The 27662-nt window shown below is 43.5% G+C and overlaps 2 protein-coding genes across 2 annotated transcripts in view; one reads left to right on the top strand and one right to left on the bottom strand.

The window, feature by feature from the left end:
• Nucleotides 1–27662, bottom strand: part of gtf2f1 (general transcription factor IIF, polypeptide 1) — a 235715-nt gene that overhangs the window by 153716 nt on the left and 54337 nt on the right. The gene's annotated exons all lie outside the window — the stretch shown is intronic.
• On the top strand, nt 23285–26616 carry alkbh7 (alkB homolog 7). Its single transcript, XM_080446263.1, has 4 exons — nt 23285–23673; nt 24537–24710; nt 25078–25202; nt 26147–26616. The coding sequence occupies exons 1-4, from the start codon at nt 23392–23394 to the stop codon at nt 26265–26267; spliced, it is 702 nt and encodes a 233-aa protein (XP_080302389.1). The 5' UTR covers nt 23285–23391; the 3' UTR covers nt 26268–26616.

Genomic DNA, 27662 nt, shown 5'->3' with positions numbered 1-27662 from the left:
TCATCAGTGACAGAGCTGAAAGGATATCTAGGGCTCTTGAATTTCTATAACAAGTTCTTGCCAAATCTGTCTACATTACTAGCACCTTTGCACAAGCTGCTGAGAAAAGAGGTGCCATGGTCATGGGGACCAGAACAAGAAGCAGCATTCAAGCTGTCAAAAGAACTGTTACAGTCTAGCAGGGTATTGGTGCACTATGATGAAGCCAAGGAGTTGATACTAGCCTGTGACGCGTCACCGTATGGTGTGGGGGCGGTCCTGGCTCACCGCATGACGGATGGATCCGAAAAGCCCATTGGGTTTGTATCACGCACCCTAAATCCAGCAGAGAAAAATTATTCACAATTGGACAAAGAAGGGCTGGCTGTGATATTTGGGGTGAAACGTTTCCATAAATATCTGTATGGGAGGAAGTTTCAAATCTACACTGACCACAAACCATTGATAAGCTTGTTCAATGAGATGAAGGCCGTGCCCCAGATGGCTTCGCCAAGGGTCATGAGATGGGCGGTAACACTAAGAGCATATGAATAATGAGATCAGATTCAGAGCGGGAAAGGATAATGGAAATGCAGATGCTCTCAGCCGCCTGCCGTTACCTGATTGTCCAGAGGCAGCTATCATAGAGGACCAAGTGTTGATGCTGGCACAAGACCAGTTCCCCTTGATGACACATGCACAGATCAGGAGCTGGACAAGCAGAGACCCCATTCTAGCGAGAGTACGTGAGTATCTACTGAAGGGGTGGCCTGATAATATGGGGGTTGAATTTAGTCCTTATCGACAGAGACAACAGGAGCTTAGTGTTCAGGATGGGTGTGTACTGTGGGGGGCCCGGGTAGTGATTCCACAGAAAGGAAGAGCAGCAATGCTAGAGCAACTGCATCAATCACATCCAGGCATGAGTCGAATGAAAAGTTTAGCCAGAAGCTATCTGTGGTGGCCAAATATGGACATGGACATAGAGCATAAGGTCAAGTCATGCACCACATGTCAAGAGCACAGGAAGGCTCCTGCTAGTGCACCTCTCCACCCCTGGGAGTGGCCGGACAAACCCTGGAGAAGGCTGCACATAGATTATGCAGGGCCTTTCATGGGGAAAATGTTTCTTGTGATAATAGATGCGCACTCAAAGTGGATGGAGGTGTTTCCTGTGAGTTCAGCCACATCGGCAGCTACTATAAATTGTCTGAGGAACAGTTTTAGTACACATGGAATTCCTGAGATAATTGTTTCAGATAATGCTCAAAATTTTGTCAGTGAGGCAAGTAAGCAGTTTATTTCAAAGAACGGAATCACACATATTACAGCAGCTCCTTACCACCCGTCCTCAAATGGACTAGCAGAGAGAGCGGTACAAATCTTGAAAGACCTCATGAAAAAGAGTTCAGGTGACACATTGGAGACAAAACTGAACAGGGCTCTGTTCAGTTATCGCATTACCCCCCAATCTACGACAGGGTTGTCTCCTGCTGAGATGATGATGGGTAGGAAACTCAGGTGCACATTAGATTTAATACACCCAGACCTAAAGCAGAAAGTGGAATCAAAACAGCTGAGTCAGAAGGCATATCACGACAGGCATGCATCAGCTCGTAACTTTAGGATTGGGGACACAGTGTATACTAGAAACTTTGGATATGGGCCTAAATGGATTCCAGGTTTAGTACAGGAGATCACTGGACCAGTGTCTTACAAAGTCTTGTTGGGGAACAGCAGAGTGGTCCGGAGACACGTGGATCAACTATTCAGCAGACAGGAGATGGATCATCCGGCAGCAGCAGCGGCAACAGCAGCCGAGACGGAGGGCAACGACGACACGGAGACCGGGGAGGGGAACCAGGGACCACCCCAGGATAGCAGCAGCTCATCACGGGCCGAGGAGGTTTCTACGGCGTCACCGGCAGAGGAGGCCGAGGGAGAGAATGGTGCAGCCGGAGGGGAGCTGAGACGCTCTCACAGAGAAACGAGACCACCAGATCACTTGAAGGACTTTGTCAGGTAAAAGGAGATATTGCTTATGGGCAAGAATGCGCCCATGTCTCCTTTGGGTAGTGTGGTAGTCCACCCACACTACCAGGAACCTGACGAAACTGAACTGTGAATTTTGTTCCGCCATTTCGTATAAAAAAAAAAAAAAAAAAAAAAGCGAAAGGGAACAACAGACATTGCATTTTGTTTTGATGTCTTAAACTAAGGCAAATTCTACTGTGACTGTGTGTGTGCTGTTAAAGACAGACTATTAGTGGGGGACACGGTAGTCAGGGAAACAGCAGGCAGTAGTGCAAATTTAAGGGGAAGGAGATGTTATATGGTGGGTTTACTAGGCATGTTATGGACTGTCATTACGGGGCCGGGACAGGAGGGGGCACAAGTACACCAGGACTAGGAGTAAAGGTAGCCAGTAGGAAGTATCCGCCCACTGGGGCAGTACATGTATGTTGGCGCTAGTTCTACATGTGTGTGTCCGTGCTGGCTAATAAACAAGCAGCCAATGGCCTGTTGATACGGTATCCATTGTGTGGTGTCTTCTATATTCAATATACTACATTTTTGTTAGTATATTTGGTATATTTTTACTCTAATACTTCTGTAACTTCTGAATGCAGGGGAGTATTTCCAACTCTAGTATTTAGACAGACATAATACACAGTAAAATCACTGTAAAAGTGTTGATTCAGTTACATGCTGTGTACATACATCTACTGATGCCTAATCTGGACACATCTTCAGTGATGTTCCTGGAATCATAGGACGTTTCGGGTCTCGCAACATCATACGCCCTCCTCCAGGTGACCCAGCCGGGGCTGATCAGACCCCAGCTTGTGTCCAGATGGCTAGCTAGCTACCATGACTCCATGGCTCCCCTCTTTTGAGCCACAGCCATCTTGAGGCCCTCTCTGCCGCATCGGTGGTACTGCGGATGGCTCTCCTCTTTCTCTCTCCCTCGATGCCTAAACTACTGAAGGCTCTGACCAAGGAACGGGCTGCAAATCCTCTGCACCCAACTTCCACAGGGAAACACCTTGCTCTCCATCCCGCCTGCTGACAGTCGCTGACCAGTCCTGCGTACTTGGAGAGCTTCCTTTCAAAGGCTTCTTCCAAGCGATCTTTCCACGGGACTGTCAGCTCCAGCAGCACAGCTTGCTTGGTGGACTCAGACACAAGGACAATGTCTGGTCGCAGGGTGGTGACTGCAATATGGCTGGGGAACTTCAGCTGATGTTCAAGGTCCACCAACAACTGCCAGTCTCTTGCAGACGTCAGGATGCCTGCAGATGTTTTTCTGGCAGAAGTTGGCTTGTCCCCAGCTCTGACAAAGGCGATGGTGTTCTTGGAGTGTCGGAACTGCTTTGACCACGCCAGTCCTGTGCTGATGGCTTCAGCAATGGTCTTCAGGACTTGGTCATGCCTCCACCTGTACCGTCCATCTCCAAGTGCCTTTGTACAGCAACTGAGGATGTGTTCCAGGGTTCCTCGCTTGGAACACAATGGGCATGCTGGTGTCTCTGCTATGCCCCATGTGTGCAGATTTGATGGGCTTGGAAGCACATCATACACTGCCTGGATTAGGAATTTGATGCGGTGAGGCTCGGCTTTCCAAAGCTCAGCCCAGGTCACTTTCCTCTCAACCGCATTCTCCCATCTCGTCCAAGCTCCCTGTTGCTTCATTCCCACTGCCTTGCAGGTTCTTTTCTCCTCCACTGCTGCTCTCACCTCCTCCTGAACAAGACGGCGCCCTTCCTTCCCACAGGTGTTCATTTGGGGAGTTGGAAAGGATCCTAGCCCAGCTCGACCTCGTGTGACCACTCCCACTGCAGGCTCTTGTGACGCAGCCTTGCCTCTGCCTCTTGAACTGCTTCCTCTGCCCTCCATTTCCTGCCAGTCCTCACTTGGATCCCTGCTTTAGCCACCTTCGGATCACTTGAGTCCCTGTACTGAACCACTTCTCTGGCTCTAGTTACCTTGAATTTTGGCAGTTGCAGTTTGTTGGTGTTCCCGTAGAGTGCAATGCTGCTCAGGCTCCTTGGTAACCCAAGCCATCTCCGGAGGTGGGTGCTGACCCTCCTCTCTAGGGTCTCAACTGTTGAGATAGGGACCGCATAGACAAGGAGGGGCCACAGAATCCTGGGAAGAATGCCATGTTGGTAGACCCAGGCTTTAAACTTCCCAGGTAGGCCTTGTCCACGGATTTCAGCCAGCCATCCAACTCAGTGCAGGTCGACTGGATAGATGTTGTGTCTCTCAGAGAGCAGTCAAAAACTTTTCTCTTGACTGGCTTCTCTGAGATAGTTGGAATGGCTGTGTCTGCGATGTTAAAGGAGAATACCGGACAAATTAAGTGTTGTCTTTGATGTCTCGTTACTCACCTACCGACGTGAAAAGTGGCGTTCTTTTTTTCCATAGATTCCCCTGTCGTCATTTTTTAAACCCCCTCCGTTGTCATAATGGGAGCGCGTGGGTTAGGGAGATTCGTCTATTATAACCGATGCAAAGTTGTTTTTTTCTCTACTGCTAGTCATTGTGGAGTCTCATGATAGTCAAACATGCGCTGAAACTTCCTGCGAGCCCACCGTTAATGGCGAACAATTTAACACTGGATGCTTGTTTCTTTCCAGAACCTGGCAACTCGTGTTGCCAGGTTCCACAATGACTAGCAGTAGAGAAAAAAACTACTTTGCATCGGTTATAATAGACGAATCTCCCTAACCCACGCGCTCCCATTATGACAACGGAGGGGGTTTAAAAAATGACGACAGGGGAATTTATGGAAAAAAAGAACGCCACTTTTCACGTCGGTAGGTGAGTAACGAGACATCAAAGACAACACTTAATTTGTCCGGTATTCTCCTTTAAACCGGAACTTGTCCACCACCTTCCCTTTCCTCAGCACCATTGATCTGGATTTGGCGGGTTTGAAACGCATCCGGGCCCACTCCACCAGCTTTTCAAGCCCCTTCAGAATCCACCGGCAGCCTGGGACTGATTCTGTCATGACTGTGAGGTCATCCATGAATGCCCTGATGGGTGGTTGCCGTTGTCCGGAATTCGTGCGGGGCCCTCTGCACTCTGGCTCAGCCGAATGCCGAATGCATTTTCCAGGTCAAGCCACAACACTGACAGGTTGCCCTTGTTCTCTCTGGCCTCCCGAATAAGCTGTGTCACCACACCGGTATGCTCCAGACATCCTGGCATTCCTGAAATGCCACCTTTCTGGACAGATGTATCGATGTAGGTGTTCTCTGCCAGGTAGGTACACAGCCGTTTGGAAACAGCGCTGAAGAAAACCTCAGTTACATGGAATATATTTGGAGTTAAATTAGCACTGATGATTTTACTGTGTGTGTTTCACAGGATTAAACATACTTAGTTGACTAGATTCCCAAGTGGTCTTGGGCCCCTCCTGTTTTCGCTCTACACTAAATAACTTCGACGAAAACCTACAAGCTTGTAGATGTGCTATTTTCACCAAATGTTAGCCCCAGAATAAGGATGCTAGAATTCAAGTGGCAAAAGTTGAACTCTTGTAGAACCTTGGATTGTATAATATACAATCTGTTCACACTAGAGGTGCATCAGTTCATCGAAATAAACAATTTAATCGATTATATATCATAAAAGAATCGATTTATTTAAATAATCAATTTTGGGGGAAATAATCATCATCATGCCATTATAGAAAGGGAACAACAGACATTGCATTTTGTTTTGATGTCTTAAACTAAGGCAAATTCTACTGTGACTGTGTGTGTGCTGTTAAAGACAGACTATTAGTGGGGGACACGGTAGTCAGGGAAACAGCAGGCAGTAGTGCAAATTTAAGGGGAAGGAGATGTTATATGGTGGGTTTACTAGGCATGTTATGGACTGTCATTACGGGGCCGGGACAGGAGGGGGCACAAGTACACCAGGACTAGGAGTAAAGGTAGCCAGTAGGAAGTATCCGCCCACTGGGGCAGTACATGTATGTTGGCGCTAGTTCTACATGTGTGTGTCCGTGCTGGCTAATAAACAAGCAGCCCATGGCCTGTTGATACGGTATCCATTGTGTGGTGTCTTCTATATTCAATATACTACATTTTTGTTAGTATATTTGGTATATTTTTACTCTAATACTTCTGTAACTTCTGAATGCAGGGGAGTATTTCCAACTCTAGTATTTAGACAGACATAATACACAGTAAAATCACTGTAAAAGTGTTGATTCAGTTACATGCTGTGTACATACATCTACTGATGCCTAATCTGGACACATCTTCAGTGATGTTCCTGGAATCATAGGACGTTTCGGGTCTCGCAACATCATACGCCCTCCTCCAGGTGACCCAGCCGGGGCTGATCAGACCCCAGCTTGTGTCCAGATGGCTAGCTAGCTACCATGACTCCATGGCTCCCCTCTTTTGAGCCACAGCCATCTTGAGGCCCTCTCTGCCGCATCGGTGGTACTGCGGATGGCTCTCCTCTTTCTCTCTCCCTCGATGCCTAAACTACTGAAGGCTCTGACCAAGGAACGGGCTGCAAATCCTCTGCACCCAACTTCCACAGGGAAACACCTTGCTCTCCATCCCGCCTGCTGACAGTCGCTGACCAGTCCTGCGTACTTGGAGAGCTTCCTTTCAAAGGCTTCTTCCAAGCGATCTTTCCACGGGACTGTCAGCTCCAGCAGCACAGCTTGCTTGGTGGACTCAGACACAAGGACAATGTCTGGTCGCAGGGTGGTGACTGCAATATGGCTGGGGAACTTCAGCTGATGTTCAAGGTCCACCAACAACTGCCAGTCTCTTGCAGACGTCAGGATGCCTGCAGATGTTTTTCTGGCAGAAGTTGGCTTGTCCCCAGCTCTGACAAAGGCGATGGTGTTCTTGGAGTGTCGGAACTGCTTTGACCACGCCAGTCCTGTGCTGATGGCTTCAGCAATGGTCTTCAGGACTTGGTCATGCCTCCACCTGTACCGTCCATCTCCAAGTGCCTTTGTACAGCAACTGAGGATGTGTTCCAGGGTTCCTCGCTTGGAACACAATGGGCATGCTGGTGTCTCTGCTATGCCCCATGTGTGCAGATTTGATGGGCTTGGAAGCACATCATACACTGCCTGGATTAGGAATTTGATGCGGTGAGGCTCGGCTTTCCAAAGCTCAGCCCAGGTCACTTTCCTCTCAACCGCATTCTCCCATCTCGTCCAAGCTCCCTGTTGCTTCATTCCCACTGCCTTGCAGGTTCTTTTCTCCTCCACTGCTGCTCTCACCTCCTCCTGAACAAGACGGCGCCCTTCCTTCCCACAGGTGTTCATTTGGGGAGTTGGAAAGGATCCTAGCCCAGCTCGACCTCGTGTGACCACTCCCACCAGGCTCTTGTGACGCAGCCTTGCCTCTGCCTCTTGAACTGCTTCCTCTGCCCTCCATTTCCTGCCAGTCCTCACTTGGATCCCTGCTTTAGCCACCTTCGGATCACTTGAGTCCCTGTACTGAACCACTTCTCTGGCTCTAGTTACCTTGAATTTTGGCAGTTGCAGTTTGTTGGTGTTCCCGTAGAGTGCAATGCTGCTCAGGCTCCTTGGTAACCCAAGCCATCTCCGGAGGTGGGTGCTGACCCTCCTCTCTAGGGTCTCAACTGTTGAGATAGGGACCGCATAGACAAGGAGGGGCCACAGAATCCTGGGAAGAATGCCATGTTGGTAGACCCAGGCTTTAAACTTCCCAGGTAGGCCTTGTCCACGGATTTCAGCCAGCCATCCAACTCAGTGCAGGTCGACTGGATAGATGTTGTGTCTCTCAGAGAGCAGTCAAAAACTTTTCTCTTGACTGGCTTCTCTGAGATAGTTGGAATGGCTGTGTCTGCGATGTTAAAGGAGAATACCGGACAAATTAAGTGTTGTCTTTGATGTCTCGTTACTCACCTACCGACGTGAAAAGTGGCGTTCTTTTTTTCCATAGATTCCCCTGTCGTCATTTTTTAAACCCCCTCCGTTGTCATAATGGGAGCGCGTGGGTTAGGGAGATTCGTCTATTATAACCGATGCAAAGTTGTTTTTTTCTCTACTGCTAGTCATTGTGGAGTCTCATGATAGTCAAACATGCGCTGAAACTTCCTGCGAGCCCACCGTTAATGGCGAACAATTTAACACTGGATGCTTGTTTCTTTCCAGAACCTGGCAACTCGTGTTGCCAGGTTCCACAATGACTAGCAGTAGAGAAAAAAACTACTTTGCATCGGTTATAATAGACGAATCTCCCTAACCCACGCGCTCCCATTATGACAACGGAGGGGGTTTAAAAAATGACGACAGGGGAATTTATGGAAAAAAAGAACGCCACTTTTCACGTCGGTAGGTGAGTAACGAGACATCAAAGACAACACTTAATTTGTCCGGTATTCTCCTTTAAACCGGAACTTGTCCACCACCTTCCCTTTCCTCAGCACCATTGATCTGGATTTGGCGGGTTTGAAACGCATCCGGGCCCACTCCACCAGCTTTTCAAGCCCCTTCAGAATCCACCGGCAGCCTGGGACTGATTCTGTCATGACTGTGAGGTCATCCATGAATGCCCTGATGGGTGGTTGCCGTTGTCCGGAATTCGTGCGGGGCCCTCTGCACTCTGGCTCAGCCGAATGCCGAATGCATTTTCCAGGTCAAGCCACAACACTGACAGGTTGCCCTTGTTCTCTCTGGCCTCCCGAATAAGCTGTGTCACCACACCGGTATGCTCCAGACATCCTGGCATTCCTGAAATGCCACCTTTCTGGACAGATGTATCGATGTAGGTGTTCTCTGCCAGGTAGGTACACAGCCGTTTGGAAACAGCGCTGAAGAAAACCTCAGTTACATGGAATATATTTGGAGTTAAATTAGCACTGATGATTTTACTGTGTGTGTTTCACAGGATTAAACATACTTAGTTGACTAGATTCCCAAGTGGTCTTGGGCCCCTCCTGTTTTCGCTCTACACTAAATAACTTCGACGAAAACCTACAAGCTTGTAGATGTGCTATTTTCACCAAATGTTAGCCCCAGAATAAGGATGCTAGAATTCAAGTGGCAAAAGTTGAACTCTTGTAGAACCTTGGATTGTATAATATACAATCTGTTCACACTAGAGGTGCATCAGTTCATCGAAATAAACAATTTAATCGATTATATATCATAAAAGAATCGATTTATTTAAATAATCAATTTTGGGGGAAATAATCATCATCATGCCATTATAGGCAACAAGATTTTGAAAAAATACCTAAATTACAAAGAAATCACTGTACATTCCCGTGTCTGCAAGATAAACAGAGAGTAATACGAATATAGTGCCTGCAATGGTGGGTAAAAAACTACCCACATTGTGTGTGTGTGTGTGCGTGTGTGTGTGCGTGTGCGTGTGCGTGTGCGTGTGCGTGTGCGTGTGCGTGTGCGTGTGCGTGTGCGTGTGCGCGTGTGCGTGTGTGTGTGTAGTCTGTCTGTGTGAGAGTGCATGCATTTGAGTAGCTCTTCATCATGCATGCTGGCATGCAGCATGGTCTATAAGTGCGCCCACATGTTCCCAGCCATGTTGCCCAGTTGGCGAGAACCCAACTCCAGCAGAGGAGTCCCTGTTTTTGTTTCTCTCAGGCTACACAATATACAGTACACAACACAACAAAATGGAAAGTCAAAGACAGGCTGCTTTGGCACAGCTGGGCATGTCAAGGCATGATCGATTTGATTTCAACATTAAGTTAAAACTTAGCTTAAACTCTCATTAACATTATATTGAGCGCAGAGTTAGAAGCTGGTAATGTCTCATTCTTACCCAAAGACGTGAACCACCCCTAAAATTGTTTTTATCTTTACTTGTCTTTGTAAGTTAAGCACAGGTCTTGTTCAGACTGCAGGTACATTTGGTTTCCTTCGTTTTGGACACCATCGTATGACAAAGTATAAATCAGGCTTCAGTGTGTGAGTGTCCAGACTGAAACATATCTACCTAGGAATGTGGTTCAATTCTGATCAGTTTCCATATTTGTTTTGTTTGCTGTTCAGACTTGATAAAAAAACATCTGATTCCAGTATTGATAGGCCAAAAATCTGATTTAGGCTGGCAGTGTGAACAGCTTAAAGTAGTGGTTCTCAAACCTTTTCATGTGAAGGAACCCCAAATGTATACATTTAGCCTGCGGACCCCCATTCGAAAAGATATGCCCAGGACCCCCATAATAGAACTGGTGTTGCTCTATAGCAGTGATTCTCAACCTTTTTAATTTGAAGGACCTCGAATTAATGTAACTCTCAAGAGTGTACAACTGGAGTTCCTTATGATCAATAATTAAGCTGGGGACCCCCTGGAAACCCCCCAAAGGACCCCTGGGGGTCTCCAGACCCCACTTTGAGAGTCACTGGCCTAAATGACTCTCTTAATGGCACATGTTCTAGTTGGAGACTGGTTGGAAAAGGTTTGACTCAGAGAGCCGCTGTCTGAGTCTGTGCATAGCCTACTGGTTACAGTGTATGTATCTGCAGGAGTTCCTTTAAATGGGCCACACCCTGTGGACACCACAGCAGGGTTCTGACATGTTTACAGAACAATACTGACATTAACGCTGCTGGGTGATATGAATACAAATCAATATCACGATTATTTCAAACTGTTGTCTCAATTAATTAATGAACAATTATTTAAAAAAGAAATAGTGAAATATTTTTGCTGCTAGAGGGCCCTCACATCTGGAGTTCGGGCCGCTACGTGGCCATCACACTCACGTCGATCCGACCGATACTGTATGTCTGAGTCATAGTGTTGGGGGATTTGTTAGAGTACCCGTCTGTCTGTTTCCCTTTTGTGCCCATATATGGAGATATCTGTATCTGTCTGTTTACCTAAGTATATGGCCATATATTAGAATATCCATATATGAGAATATTGGTTGGAACGGTGGTTCTGGACAAATGGATATCCGAACTACTCGATAGTGGGCACCGCACTCCCTCGAGTCCTTGCCGCTGCGCGTGCTGGGTTTCAAGTCGGTCGGTCCCATATATATGCACATGACCATATATGGGTATAGCGGTCGGATCTCTGTAACTGTCAGTACATGTCCCTTTTATACACATATATGGCCATGACCCCTTTTGTGCCCATATTTGGAGCTGACTGATTTGTTTGCGCCTGATGCCATGACAACTCATATTGAGGTTAGACAACACACTCCATATTTGGGCGTAACTGCATTGGGAACTCCTTATATGGTTATGGCTGAGTCATAGTGACATGAGTGTGACGTCAGAGGTCCACCGCGGGCCGGCTGGCTGGCCGGTCCTCCCTTAAGCCAATTTTAGTATATGCTTGTAAGCCATCAATGTACAGCAAAGTATAATACAGGGTGAAGTGGTCAATTTCAGACTAATCAATTTAGTCGGTTACAAAAAATGTATACATGTAGATGTTATCTTTCTTCTCGATATTCGATTAACCTACATGACCAATTTTGAGCCGGTTATTGGTTCTAAATGTAGGTTTGGATACATTTTCGGTTAATTGCCCAGCCCTTACTCCCATCTTCATAAGCATAAAGTGGAGGGGTGGCTCTCTGTTGTCAGGTTTATTTCTTTCTGTCGCTTTCAAACATTCAAACTCTCGGTGCAGCTGGGGCTTTGAGGCGAGGGCCTAAAACGGAGTGTCGTGACTCAATGATTCATAAGGTTGAATAATTGAATGGCTGGATGCATGTAGAGCGCTCCGCCCCCGGTGAACCCAGTCCTCCACAGACACACTGTGGAGATAAACCTCTGCAAGCCAGGCCACGTATATATACAGTAGCTGGCTCACAGTGCGCGCGCATGTACACACACACACACACACACACACACACACACACACACACACACACACACACACACACACACACACACACACACACACACCCACACACACACACACACACACACACACACACACACGTCGAAGTGGCCAACGCTACTGACATACTTTAGGTCAGAGGATATGCCTTTGTTATAAAATGTCACTTGAAGTGGCCATTTAGAAGGAAGGTGGCTGAAGTGTCATGTTCTAACTCAAAGAAGCTGGGTAAGTGTTTGGTGGGGGTTAGGACAGTAAACCCAGGAGGAAATCTTGACAAAATACTGTATCAGTCTAGCAGTCCATGTATGTAAAAAATGTAGCCTTTGATGAGCTGACACCAGTACTTCAGCAACAGCCATTGCTTATGCGCAACAGCATCTCGGATGTGCTGCTTCGACGTGACAACCAAAAACCACTGAGTCAGTGACAGAAAAGAGCTGGTTGGTAACAAGACATTGCAGAACCATGACAAATATCATACAAGCAAATAACCACACGCTACAACAGTGGTGTGCAGAATCGAATGTCAGAATGCGCAACTCAGCAGTCCTTGTCACGGATGATCTATAGCGGCAGATTGCCACTCCACTCCTGTGTTGAATAAACTAGCCACTGGGGGAATGTTATTTTTTTCCCCTCTTGAATCTAACTTTTCCGGTATGGTTCAACAGGAGCCATGACGACGCCTTCAGGGCTTGCTGACCAATGGCGTTGTGGTGAATCGCATGGGCTTGAAACAAGTGCACCAACTGGGAATTAGGATATAAACCCAAACACTAATCATGGCCGGATGAGTGGATCGCCGGGGGCAACAATATGGCATCCAACTATAAAATGGCGGTAAGGTGTGTGTGTGTGTGTGTGTGTGTGTGTGTGTGTGTGTGTGGAGGGTGGGGGGTAGCGTGTTGACAATGTTGACTGGGACTCGCAGCATTCTAGCCTGATTTGTATTTGGGACAACCTAACACTTAACCATTTATATGTAATCCATAATCATATTTTAGTATTCATTAATGTGCACTGTCCCGACCAAATAAACAAACTAGAAAAGTTCCTCGCCAGGCCAGGTGCCTACCCAGGGCCCAGTTTGGAGGGAAGTCAAAGCCAATTGGAATGGAACCTGTACAATCTGACTGATACATCTTGATCACATGACTCCACAGATAATATGTACACATTTGTGTGAGTTTTGGACAGGATGTGTGGGAGTAGTAGCCAAAAGTGTGTTTTGAAGAAAACATGAAATTGCTGAAAATGTAGTCTGGCACGAATGTGTGCTTCATAATCCAAGGAATCCATGGAAAAACAAATTTTTATTGTACGACCTGCGGTTTAAGAGGTATCGGCCAAAACGTGAAGCGAGCTGTTATACCCCCACCATGAGGCCGATTTGAAAGGATTGGTGTGGTGGTTCTTCCTTGGTGTCACGGCAATCAGACGATCAGACGGTCAATGATTTTGTGCAAAACAGGCCCCTCCCGCAAACTTCGAAAGCCATTCGTAGCCAATCAGAGGGCAACTGAAAAAGCAGACTTGATCACGTGACCAAAGCCATGATATGTATGGATTTGTGTGAGTTTTGGAAAAAATCTGTAGGAGTAGCACAAAGTGTGTTTTGAATAAAACGCAAAATGGCCAAAAATCTTGTTAGGTGGCCTACATGGGAAGTTGCACCGTCATCCAAGAAATTCAGAGAAAAAAATATTTTGATTGCAAGCCCTACGGTTCAAGAGTTATGGGCCAAAACACAAACTGCCCTCTTATAGCCCCACCATCAGTCTGATTTGAAAAAATGCGGGGCAGAGGTTCTTCCTTGGCATACTGGGAGTGTGCGTGAACATTTTCACGGGGATTGGTCCAACGGCGCCGGAGATTAGCTGTTCACAGACGGACAGACGGACAGACAGACGGACCGACTCACATGAGTGAGTACATAATCCTTCGCCTTCGGTTGTTCCGGCCTCCTGGCGAGGGTAATAAAGAAAAAGTATCTCACAGCGGAAATAGTCGATCTACAAGCTCACAACGCATCGACTATTTTCAGTGTGAGACACTGGCACGCAACCAAGTATAAATCAGGCGTCACAGCAGTCAACTAATCCCTGTATGTGCAATGTGTGTGCGTGTTTGTACTGTATGTGGTAAGTAGGCTGTACGAGCACACGCACAGGCAGTAGTCACAGTGCTGATATAAGCAGAATACATTTTTAAACAGCTAGAATTATTAACCTACTCATAAGCATGGTACTGTTGCTGCTGCTGCTGCTGCACAAAGGCAAATCCTTTTTTAAAGCCACAACCCGGGACTTATTTTAAACACTTAAAACCTATTTGCTTCGTTGACCGGGGTCCCTCAGAAGTCTTTTTTTCCATCTATACCAAATTGCTATCACGATTGCAAATCACAATATCGATATAATATCAACATATTCCCCAGCCCTACTCATAACTTTACAGTTTCATGTCAACTATGATATGTTGGAAAACAGTGACATAGACAAAACCAAACAAACAAAATACACCACACCATCAACCAGTCACAATGTCATTAGGTTAAAGACATCACTGCAAACATAAAACATTGATGGATCTGAGCGTCGACAATCATAGCACCTACATGTAGGCTACAGGTCCGGCTTATGGCTAGAACATATCCAGTTACAAAAGCCCTCAAACATATCAACATGTCATGAAAACAAGACAATTGTATGTAACCATGACTGTATTCACAGTTTAAGTGTCAAAAGGCTTTCCCAAATGCTGCAGAGACCATGAGCTCTTCCCAGTACAGGGTGCTATATATATATATATATATATTGGTACAGTCAGATGCCAATCTGGAAACCCATTCGGTAAAAAAAGAGAAGAAAAAGATTAGCAGAATCTGTCTTGAGAGATTAGTAATACGCAGCAGCGAATGGCCTGCAACACTATTGTAATGCCAGCACCAGCAGCGCCTGCCGTAATTCCCTCCTAAAGGGCACATTACATTAATACAATATAATTAGCACATCTGCAGAGGTTGAAAGTGGTCTCCCTATACTCTCACTTTGAGAAATATTGATGATGGTTTTGGATAGGATATGTCAATGTCAATACATGTATTTGAAGCAGATAACAGTATTGGACACCAGATGTGCCGTCATCTTTATTGTAGTTTATATCTGGTGATATTATTCAGATTTGATGACTGAACTCCCACAGAGGTAGAAGACTGAAGATATAACCTTCAAGCTAAATAGGTAATCAGTTTAAACAATCTCCACAATCAACCTCCACACCCCATCCATGAATCCAACCATCCATCCATCCATCTTTCTCAAAAGAAAAGATCACCACAAGCTTTAATTCTCTCTGTATTTACAGCATGTGCAGCATTAGTGGTGGACATTGTATAGGCGTGCGCACACACACACACACACACACACACACACACACACACACACACACACACACACACACACACACACACACACACACACACACACACACACACACACACACACACACACACACACACACACACACACACACACACACACACACACAGCAGATATACAACCTTGCAGCGTGTCACTTGTACATCTGCTATTTTTTTACATTTTAGAAAAATCTTGAAAAAGTGTGAGAACTACTGATTTAGAAGGCATTTGTAGAATCGGCCTCAAGTCTTAATGGGTTAGATTCCTCAAAGTTCTTTTCATTCTGAGAGTGTAAAGATTTTTGTGCTCTCAAAATTAAATGAACGTGTCACTGACTATTTTACTATTAGTCACAGCCACATGATACACTGTTTGTAAGAACAGGCTGTATGCGTTAACAAGCAGATGTACATAATACAATGGCCACAGAGAGTATTTCCTCCTGGCTTTCTGCTAGCCATTGTTTTTGTGTTGTTTACATCTGAACTGTCTTGTGTTCACTGTCTAGCGTTCACTGTCTAACCCTCACTAGACTGTCTAAGACTCACTAGCACTCACTGTCTAAAACTAAGCCTTGTCTAACCCTCACTGTCTAATCCTCACTGTCTACACAGCTGTCTAACACTCACTGTCTAACCCTAACATTCACTGTCCAGCACTCATTGACTAATGCTCAATAGCGTTTGATTTTCATGAAGGTTCCTATAGGGTCCTTTGTGAGAGTAAAGGTGGCAACCCCCCTCGCTCATTCCTACTTTAGAAAGACACAAAATGTTGGCTTGGGCAAAAGAGCGAGTGAGCGAGAGAGAGCGAGTGAGCGAGACATAGAGAGAGAGAGAGAGAGAGAGCTAACCTGTCCTTAAAGTAGGCCAACTGTTTTGCCGGGGGAGTCTCTGGTGGGGCTGAAGTCACCACTTTATCTGTTCTCTGAACTCCCCTCCTTCTTTAATCCTCCCTTTTTTCTCTCCACCTCACTTACCCGCCCCCCCCCTCCTCTCTCCCACCCTCACAGAGTTTCCATGTCACTTCTCGCTTAATTCATTGCTTCAAATACTTTCTCTTCTCTCCACTTATCTCCAGCCTCACTCTCTTCTTTCATCTTTCTCTCCCTCTTTCCATCTACACCTTCCATATAAGTAGACAATACTATCGTCTCTGTCGGGTGGAAACATCGTATGTCCGAAAACTTTAGGATATGGAAAAAGAACCTGTGTTCCAATGGATCCAATGTAGTTATTGAGTCACAAGCTCTTGTTAATGCTTAAAAAAATTGCATATCTACAATCATGTGTCATGATGCGCAACATTGTGAGCTTGTAGATCGGCTATTTTCACTGATTTTGCGCAGCACTCTTATAAGACATGTCATTTAAAAACAAAAACATAACAAAGTTTTTTTGGAGATACAAGGTTTCTGCGCGACAGCAACGATATATTATGTATATACTCTCCCTGTATCTCTCTCTCCACAGACATAAATGAACAAAGATTTTGTAGATTCTCAACTTCCCTCCTCCTTGATTCCTTTTCTTAACATATACTCTTTCCATCTATGTCTTCTTTCCAGGACCTCTTTCACAGACAGACATTCTCCCCAAGCCTCTCGCTTATGTCTTCGCCATTCCTCTCTCTACCCCTTCACACTTTGCCCTTTACACACAAATATATCCTCACCACTCTCGTTCAGGGTTACATTATGTTCCCATGTTGGGAATGGTGACTGATAAGTGAGCTCATCAAAACATTACTTGAAACAAATTAGTGGAGGAGGTACTTCTCTAGCCTACTGGGCACAAGACATTTGGACTTCTCTAGCCTACTGGGCACAAGACATTTGGCACTGATCAGTCCAGCAGTTCGAGAGATTAGCTCCGCACGCACGCACGCACCTACACCTCTAGATTGATTGCTTAATTGAATACTTTATTAGACAGAAATGTAAACGAGTTACAGTCAGACATTTAGGCTAAAAGGATAACACAAAAAAGTCCTGGGGACTTGTTTCCATTGTGGTCCTATGTATTCAATCTATCAACATACCATAAAGATAACACCAAAATACAATATCATCAACAAACATCAAACATTATACTGTATGTACAAAGTAGAAAAAGGGAAATAAAAATTCAAATAAAATGTCGGCAGTGAAAAGTGAGTTTACCTCCCCTTTTGGTCTCCTGAAAGATGGATTTTCAGGCCTGTTTTGAAGGAAGCCAGTGATTCACATCTACAGTATGCCTCTCTGTTCCTGAGATACTCAAGGTTCAGGGGATTTATTGTCACATTCTTACAATACAGCTGTCGGAACATTGCAGGGAGTGAAGTTCTTTGTACTTCTTCAACCTTGATGCTGAAGGATAACTGCTGTGAACATTTAATTGTTGATTGTCTATTTATTTACTCTGACACTGTACATCAGTCTCATATCCACTGTCAATAGTCCATTCATTATTTCCCACGTCGCAGGTCCATGGACCCCCAGCTGCGGCTCAATACTGTGACTGCGGACCGGGCCTCTCCATGGAGCACGACCGTGGATTTCTACTACATTACACTATACCACTACACTATACTGTATATTATCTTAACATTATTTTATTATACCATTATATACAGCATACACACTATTGCTGTACTATATTATATTATCATATACTATCTTACACTATTATATTTGCTGCTATTGTTATTGTTACTACTTGCACTGTATCTCTTTCTGTCTCTCCTCTGTCTGTCTCTCCCTCTCTCTCTCTTCTTTCCCCCGACACGGTCGAGGCAGAAGGCCGCCACCCTAGAGCCTAGGGTCTGCCTGACGTTTCTTCCAGTTAAGAGGGAGTTTTTCGTTGCCACTGTCGCAAAATTGCTTGCTCAGGGTGGGATGTCGGGTCTCTTCTCTACATGTAAAGTGTCTTGAGACAACTTGTTGTGATTTGACACTTTAATAAAATTGAATTGAATTGAATTGAATCATAGATAGATTGTATGCTCATATTTAGTGGTGATTACTGCCGATTGTACATTATACATATTGATAGAATATACAGTACATATACGGTACAGTACAGTATGTTAACTCCAACTTAAAGACCAAGTGCAGATGGTTAGGGTCAGTCTATTTATTTCATTGTCTGTCTGTCTGTCTGTCTGTCTGTCTGTCTGTTGATAAAATAATAGCAATAATGATAACAATAATGAAATAAAAAACAATAAGATGTAAAATTCTGTATAAATAGCTTATTGACAAAGATGTATAATTAGCATACAGCTATGTACAGCAAGATTATTAATGCATAAAAACAAATCCACTCAAAAGTTAATCATCTCTTCGAGGCAGCCAACTGATCATTCCCACCAAGTTTCATGAAGATCCAGCCATCTGTTGTCGAGTAATTTTGTTCACAGACACACAGACAGACATGGACATGAGCAATTACAATACCCACCATGCATTGCTGCGGGCAGGGTAATAAGTGACCATCTGTAATAAAAGTAAGACTTGCACTGCTGACTCACTAGCTCATTATAAAGCCGACTCAGCAAAATTCAGGCACCATATTTTCATTTTATCATTATAAATCATACTCCTGTCATATTATTCCATATTATGACAGGAAAATGAGGATATCAATGAAATGCAAGTCTATATATATTTTTTTTGGGTGTATTAAAAGAAGACTCAAGAGTTTGCAAACTGGAATAACAAGGATGCCAACAATGATAAGGCCTAATTTAATAACACAACGCATTGTGAGCTTGTAGATCTATAATAGATAGCTATTTTTGGCGAGTGACACCTTATGCCAAAGTCTAAATCTGCCTGGGTTCTGAAATCCAAGAACAGGGTGAAGGTTTTCGTTAACCACATGAATCCTAGCATTCTTATTTTGAGCATGTCATAAAAGGTGAACATTCCGCAAAAATAGATGAACATTTGGCAAGAATATTGAGCTTGTAGGTCAGCTATTTTCAGTGAAGCCAAGTTTAGAACCCTGGGTATATAGGGTTAAAGTGACTAAGTATGTCTATTCAGGAAATTAACAGGGTCCAGACCAAATAATACACAGAGAATCAGATGTGCAGCTAACCATTTGGCAGGTGCAGCATGAGGGCAACCTGAACGTACAGTGCACCTTACAATCAATACGGTAACACTTGTCACCCTGTCAGCATTCTAGTAACACACACACTTCCTGTTCAGTCCCTGGTGCAGAGACCATGGAGAGGTGAAGCAAGAGAAGCGTTGTGATGATAGCATGCACTTTTCTATGTGATTTTAATAGGATTTAACCACTAAGCCCCATATACGTTGTTGTAAGATTCTACAATTTCCAAATGCTTCGGCATAACAGTCGGATGCCCTGATTATATACGTGCCCTGATTTATGTACACACACACACACACACACACACACACACACACACACACACACACACACACACACACACACACACACACACACACACACACACACACACACACACACACACACACACACACACACACACACACACACACACACACACACACACACACACACACACACACACACACGAAGGAACAAGGAAAGGAGACTGGACTCAAAAACTGGACTATGAAATGTCCTAAGTGAGAATGCGACTGCACTCGCGCGGCTTTTCATGACATAAATTTCACAAATGTTGCAGCTGTTAACCACATGAACCCTAGCATCCGTATTCTTGGGGGACCGACGGCTGTTTGTCTGCTAGAAGCAGATCTACAAGCTAGAAGCTACAAGCGTTCGAGGCGTTGTGAGGGTGGGGGGGGGGGTCCCCAGTTCAAATCTGATTCTTTTGGGGGGTCACAGCCTGAAAAGGTTGAGAACCACTGAACTGGTGTAGGTTATAAGTGGTTAGGTTAAATCTTGTTTTGACTGTGACTGCAGTGATGTTGATACCTCTGTGTACGTATAGGGTTCCACACAGCAGCTCGTCCTCTTTTTGTAGGTTCCTCCACACAGCTCTGGCGCAAACTCGCAATCCCGGCACTAAAATGCCCCTGGAGAGATGGCTGATGACGAGGGAGGAACTTGGATGGCGGCCCTGGCTGGTGGTGACCAGCTGAGAGGACAGAGGGTATAGAGGCAGGAGATGAGGCATGAAACACAGTCGGTCAGGCAAGTGGCCAGGGTGACCTCTCTTTCCCCTTTACCACTTTCAGTCGGTTCTGACCGCTTCTTCGGTTTCTTTGAGTCTGGGGCAGTTAATCGAACTTGTTGCTTTAATCGCCTATAAAAAGTAACCGATAATCTATAATTAAATAAAATATTCATTGATCGCTATTTTGGGCATGTCATTGTAGGCGAGAGAAACTATTGTGAAAATATAATATCCTGATTGGATAAAATTGGTATCCCAACTTGAAAATGCATTTTCTATTTACTTGGAGATGGAGAGACAGGGAGACCCTTGTTACTTAACAACTACTATAGCAATGATTAGAATATAGAGCTATTTAACACTTATTTTAACCAAAGAAATCACTTACTGCACCTTAAATAAAATATTTTTTAAACTCACTTGTCGATAATAGTTATATTAATAGATAGAATAATTGCTAAGAAAATAATCAATAGTTACAGCCCTATTTGTCTCTTCCTCTGCCTTTATCACCCCGCACCCACCTCTCTCTCTCCCTGTGTGTGTGTGTGTGTGTGTGTGTGTGTGTGTGTGTGTGTGTGTGTGTGTGTGTGTGTGTGTGTGTGTGTGTGTGTGTGTGTATAACCCAAAGCTATGAGAGCAGTGGCCTGCGCAGGGCAGCGATGAGTGGACTTCCATTGTGGCTGTGCATAGCGTGCAGGCCACATAGCCTGCCAGGCTAGAATCGGCAGCTGTATGTGCACTTGTGCACGTGAGTAGTCTGTCACTGTGTGTGGGTTATAGCCAGTGGTGGAAAAAGTACTCACAATTTTTACTTAAGTAAAAGTATCAATACTGCAATGTAGAAATACTCTATTACAAGTAAAAGTCCGGAATTCAAAACTAAGTAAAGAACAAAAGTATAGGTATCAAAATGTACTTAAAGTATCAAAAGTAAAATCTAAATATTTTGAAAATAGCCGAAATGTATATAGGGCTTAAGTGGCATGTTTTATAATAATAATCAAAATCTACAAAGCAACTACTGTAACTAAAGCTGTCAAATAATTGTAGTGGAGTAAAAGTACAGTACTTAAGTAAATGTACTTAGTTACTTTACACCAGTTATAGCAATGTGTGTGCGGACATAAATGTATTATGTCGCATGCAAGTGAATGTATTAAAAGAAAAATCATACATACATATGAACATTGCTTAAAAAAAGTAGTCATACAGTGTGTGTGTGTTTGTGTGTGTGTGTGTGTGTGTGTGTGTGTGTGTGTGTGTGTGTGTGTGTGTGTGTGTGTGTGTGTGTGTGTGTGTGTGTGTGTGTGTGTGTGTGTGTGTGACTATATTCAAAACAATGATGTCGTGCAACACATGCTGCCCTCTGTCTACAGGTATATAAATTCCTTGAAAGCTCTTCAATGGCTAAAAGAGTCATGACATAAAAATTAAAGAAATGTACCGCACTGACCCTCAGAGGTTAAAACTGGTATAACAAGCATTGTCAATTATCAGTGGTGGAAAAAGTACTCACATGTTTTACTTGAGTAAAAGTATCAATACTGCAATGTAGAAATACTCAGTTACAAGTGAAAGTCCGGAGTTCAAAATGTACTTAGTAAAAGTACAAAAGTATTGGTATCAAAATATGTTTAAAGTACAAAAGTAAAAGTGCCCATTGTGCATAATGTCCCATTTCACAAGTTCATAATGTATTTAAAAAATTGTCATCTACAAGCTCACAATGCGCATTGTGAGCTTGTAGATCTGCTATTTTCAAATGGCCGAAATGTAGGGCTGAAGTACAGAAAACTGGAAATACTCCAGTAAAGTAAAAAATACCTCAAAATTGTACTTAAGTAAGGTACTTGAGTAAATCTTCTTAGTTACTTTACACCACTGTCAATTATCAACATATTTTCATCCCCCATATCACACAGTCGGCCCAGAGGTGGCAAGTAAAACTGTTTTGTACTCCCTTTCTCTAACTCTTACTCAACCACAATATTGGAGAAAACATTTCTACATGCCCTTCCAGTGGCATTCTAAACCAATGGAAAATTGGTCTCTCAACAGTAGGCTACCATAGGCCTACAGTATAAACTTTCTATCAGAGATTTTTGTTTTCATGAATTGGGTAAATGCAATATCACAGTATAGTACTCTGCTCTACTGTAGAAATGATGTTGAATGCATGGCATTAAAACTAAATTTATGTGGGTAGGTTGGCTGGAGCTCTCTCAGTATCATCACGCCCCCCAGTGGAGAAAGTAAACAACTTCAGAAACTGACAGTGCGCTGTCAGACAGACAACACGTCTGCAGTCTCTCACATTGGTGAGGACAGTGGTGGAAAAAGTATTTTTTTTTACTTAAATAAAAGTATCAATACTGCAATGTAGATATACTCTGTTTCTGTTACGAGTAAGTCCAGAATTCAAAATGTACTTGACTAAAAGTATAAAAGTATTGGTATCAAAATTATACTTAAATTAACAAAAGTAAAAGTACTCATTATGCAGAATGTCCCATTTCATAAGTTTTCAAATGTATAACATGTATAAAAATCTGTGTACAAGTGTAGATCGGCTATTTTCAAAGATTTTTGTAATAATAATCCAAATCTACAAAGCAACTAGTAACTAAAGTTTTCAAATAATTGTAGTTAAAAGTACAATATTTGTCTCTGAGATGTAGTGGAGTAGAAGTAAAAGTACAAAACTGTAGGCCTACAGTACTTAAGTAAATTTACTTAGTTACTTTACACCACTGGAGAAAGTCAGGATTTAATTATCATGACGCCTCATGATGAGGGAATTCGATGCTTGTTATGTACGTGATTATTATGGGAAAGAAGCGAGCGGCAAGCTTGAGGCAGCTAGCTGCAATTTCACAGCAGAGAACTACATTGCCCACAATGCTTTGCGTTATCGAAAATGGCGTTGCCCATCAGCAGACAGTCCGACCTCATATGTAAACACAAACATTGAAGTAGCCTGGTAGTACCACAGCGAATCAATAAGTCCGATACGACACGACAGAATGAAGCTATTGCTAAAAGTTGTAAGACGAATTCGCAAAGTTGTACCTCCGGGTACGACGACGTCCTCGCGTTGTCTCGGTTCTCCTGCGAACAGCGGCCTGGTCCATGACGTCCCAGACGAGGAGCTGCTGGTCGGCCCGACCAGGGAGCTGGTCCAGAGGTTCAGGACGCAGGTGGAGGTGAGGCAGAACTTCATCAGCGAGGAGGAGGAAGCGGCTCTCATGCAAGAACTGGAACCAGGCCTGAAGAAGAAACGATACGAGTTTGACCACTGGGATGATGTAAGTCAGTGGTTTTCAAACTTTTTCATGTCAAGGACCCCCAAAATGATATGTATTTCAAACAGAAAAGTCCGATCTGATTGCATTAAATGACGTTAAACTCACCAACATTGCACGGAAAGCTTCCTCTTTCTATCTGCAAAGTTTTTGTTTCATAAAAATCCACCGTAGACATGTTATGAGCTACTTTCTGTCAATAAATTCAATAAATTCCTCCAAGTGTTGGAGTTTGGAAGCGCTCATGGGAAATCACTCAACGGTCTTGGCTGAGTACCACCTGTTTCTAAATTACACATAATGCAGGAGGCAGCAGGACATTGTGTTATTGAAAACGAGGCTTCCAAGCTCCAATATTAAAAAAATAATCACCTGCACGGAATTGATTGACAGAAAGTAGCTCATAACATATCTACAGTGGGTTTTTATGAAACAAAAACTTTGCAGATAGAGGGTAATTCAAGCTTTCCATACAGCTGCAATGTTGGTGAGTTTAACATTGTTTAATACACTCAGATTGGACTTTTCTGTTTGGATGTATGGGCTGTCAAGGGTTGGTATTGGATGTGAAGTTTGGGGGTCAAGGCACAAGTAGAATAGTTGCTTCAGGAGTGGCCAGAGGGCAACCATATCTTGGAAGATCTACCAGGTGATCTACACAGGCGTGTGTTAAAAAAGGTTGCCCACCCCTGCTTGGATTAATGTATTTGATTTAATGTTGCTCTCATTTTAACTTATTTTATTTGTAATTTCTGCGTCATTGTAAACTCTACTCAAAATATTGAGTGTTTAAAGAATTTATCCATTTGTTATCCATTAACAATGTGGAATTTACTGCATAGTATCTTGTGTTCATCAACCTTCAGGCCATTCACGGGTACCGAGAGACAGAGCGTCTGAGATGGGGGTCGGTGTGTGAGGGGGTCTTGAGTCGGCTCAGATCTGCAGCGTTCCCTGAGGGCAGTCCACTGCTGGGCCCAGTACACATATTAGACCTGGACAAGGCTGGCTACATCAAACCTCATGTCGACAGCGTCAAGGTGAAGTTCTCTCCTCCTCAGTCCTCACTCACTGCATGCAGACCTGTAACGTGTTAACCACTTGGTCTATTTTGGGAAATCTATTTCTAATCAATGGAGAAATTATTATTATAAGATATCTCCCCAATATTTGGAGTTACATCGTGGCAAGCTAACGACACAACCCAAACCACTAAACAAATTTATTTCAGAAATATAATATAAATAGCAAGTTTTCAATGTTACTTTTTGTTTCATTGTATATCCTTAGAGAGTCTCCCATTACTCGCTCAAGGCCTACAGTTTGTCATTGGTATCTCTTTATGTTCTTCACTATGTACTGTATTTAGTTTTCTGATGTTCTGTTCTGATCCTCATCCTCTGTCAGTTTTGTGGCAGCACCATCGCAGGGTTAAGTCTGCTGTCAGACAGTGTCATGCGTTTGGCGAAGGAGGGGGCCACCGATGAATGGTTGGACATGTTGCTTCTCCGTCGCTCCCTTTACATTCTCAGGTTTGGCTCATGTCATGACTGGTTCCAAAAATATATATAAAATATATACTTTGGTCATTTGCTGGTGCCACAGTCCTACAACAAATTGAACAGCTTTTCAAGAGGACTATCAAGGTTTTCGATAAGAAACCATAGTCGTATCATCACTGTAGCATTCTGAAAAAGAACAAACATATATTTTTTAAGTTTAAAGCTTTTAAAAGTCTTTGTTTTGCACACACATGTTTACATGGACTGGCTCCACCTCCTGTGCGAGGATTTATCCACCGGAAGAGAGAGACTGGACGTGGCACTAGGTCAGACACCAGAGGGGACTGTGAGGTCCATCATTTTTGGACAAAATGTCCTGTCCATCAGGGCCCAGGGCAGCTTAGGATGGAACAGCCTCCCAATCAAACCCTATTTCCTTTTAAACACTACTAAAACAATTGGTAAAAATGCGGTAATCTCAAATGTTTGATATTCTAATTAGGTATTGATTTGTTTTTTATTATTGTAGGTAGTTATATGTTACTTTTTGTATTTAGCTATAGTTGAAGATTTGTAAATGAGAGATACTTTGGAATATATTGTACAGAATTAGGTTAATAAGAGAATGTGATCAGTTGGTTCTTCACACTCCTGCCATTTGTCTCTTAGATAACTAATCTGTTTAGAATAAGGAATTGTATTGTATATTATTATTGTATATTCTATTATCTGTTGGCCTTAATGGAATTCAGAAACTTAACACAAGAAGGGCATTCGAGACCACCTGGGATACTTCTATCATGGAGGCATATTAGAGTTTTCACAAACACTGGTGTATTTTTATAAGGGTTAATTAAGCCAAAAACCTGAAATAACTTATCTCACTAAGAAAGGTGAATAAATAAAAGTATCTGGCTGCTGATATTAAGTAGCCTAATCTATTCCCCCTCATCTGCTGCCCCCAAACCATGCAGGGACCAGGCCAGGTATGACTTCACTCACGAGATCCTGAAGGATGAAGAGTCCTCATTCCGCGGACAGAGGATCCCTCGCCAGCGCCGCGTCTCTGTCATTTGTCGGAACCTTCCAGCCTGAAGCCAGAGAGCCCCAGTGAGAACACATACTGTAACTGCCACACAGACTGGAGTCATAATACCGAAAGGCCACAACTTGAACTTAGAGGATCTGCTCTGGGGATGTCACATGGCATTCATACTGTACGTGTGGGTTCAATTCTCAAGAAGGGCAAACATTAATGTTGGGAATACCAACACAAGGATTTTATCAAAGAGTGAATGTGATTCATAGTCTTTAGATTAATATATTTAAATGATGTTATCACTTGGTGTGTCACTGTTAATTCTGTGTAATACACAGAAGTGCTTAATAGCATTTATTATGTTGTCTTTCTGATGCACTTTACTAAAATAAAATCTATGTGGCACAGAAACTGTAAACTAATTTTGCAACATCAGGTGTAATTTGAATGCATGTCTAAGGCTCTGTGAGCCTAAATTAGTATGAACATGTTTCTTACAGGGGTCTAAGAAGGTTAGGAAAAAATCTCTGTTTGAGGATACATTAGGTGTGGGTGTGAGTTAGGCTTGCAAGTTATGAGTATACACATCTTGCAAATATTTGCAACCAGCTAAATGTGTTTTATTTTTTGGTTTTTGAATCAACTGCATCAGAGAAAAACATGGGTCATTAATGTGCAACTGCATTGGAAAACAAGTATAGATTTTATTCCTGTCAATGTTCATCATTCATGCCTTTTGTACACAAAGGGAGGGAAGGCAGTGCGGGTCTATTAACTCTGTGTTAAAAATGTCAGCATTTGCACAGGAGACCCGGGTTCAAATCTGTGGTAGAAAAGGAAAGTTACATACAGTATTGCAGCTTTTAAGTGGAAGTGGATTCTAGCTGGAGCCACAAGATGGTAGTATATCTCATCTATCCAGGTGATTTGAGGTGCCCGATCACCTTGTAGGTAACCTCGCATCACCAGGCTTTCCACTGCGGAGTTGGTGGGGTCAAAAGCTATCCCCACACCCACAGGTACCCTCTTCTGTTCATCAGTTCAAAGTCGGGGTTGAAATTCTGAAGCCTGGCGTGAAGGTTTTTTCTTCTCTTTGGTGTGAAGTGTGTGACTAACCTGCCAGACAGGACTGCCTCACAATAAACTCTCCAGCCCCCTGACAGTCAGGTTAGGAGCAGGTGGCTATAATACAAAATGTTATATTTAAATATGTAAGACTGTTAAATGATTACTGTGTATATATATACCTGGTTTTGATTGGAACGCGTGTTTCATGATTTAGCCTGTAACATGAATACAATTAGTTTCATTGCTGTGTTACCATAATGTATTGTCCATGTACAGTATGTATTTTATTTGTAGTTTATTTAGTAAGTATAGTAATTTACTTGACTTCAAGAACATGGAGAGGAAAAAATGCCAAATTTCCAAACGACAACCGCAGTGGGCAA

This window comes from Gymnoscopelus braueri, assembly GCF_963280865.1.
Source record: "Gymnoscopelus braueri genome assembly, chromosome: 13".
NCBI classification, from domain to species: domain Eukaryota; kingdom Metazoa; phylum Chordata; class Actinopteri; order Myctophiformes; family Myctophidae; genus Gymnoscopelus; species Gymnoscopelus braueri.
Note: the sequence above shows the minus strand (reverse complement) of the source record. Positions and strands in the feature narration are given on the sequence as shown.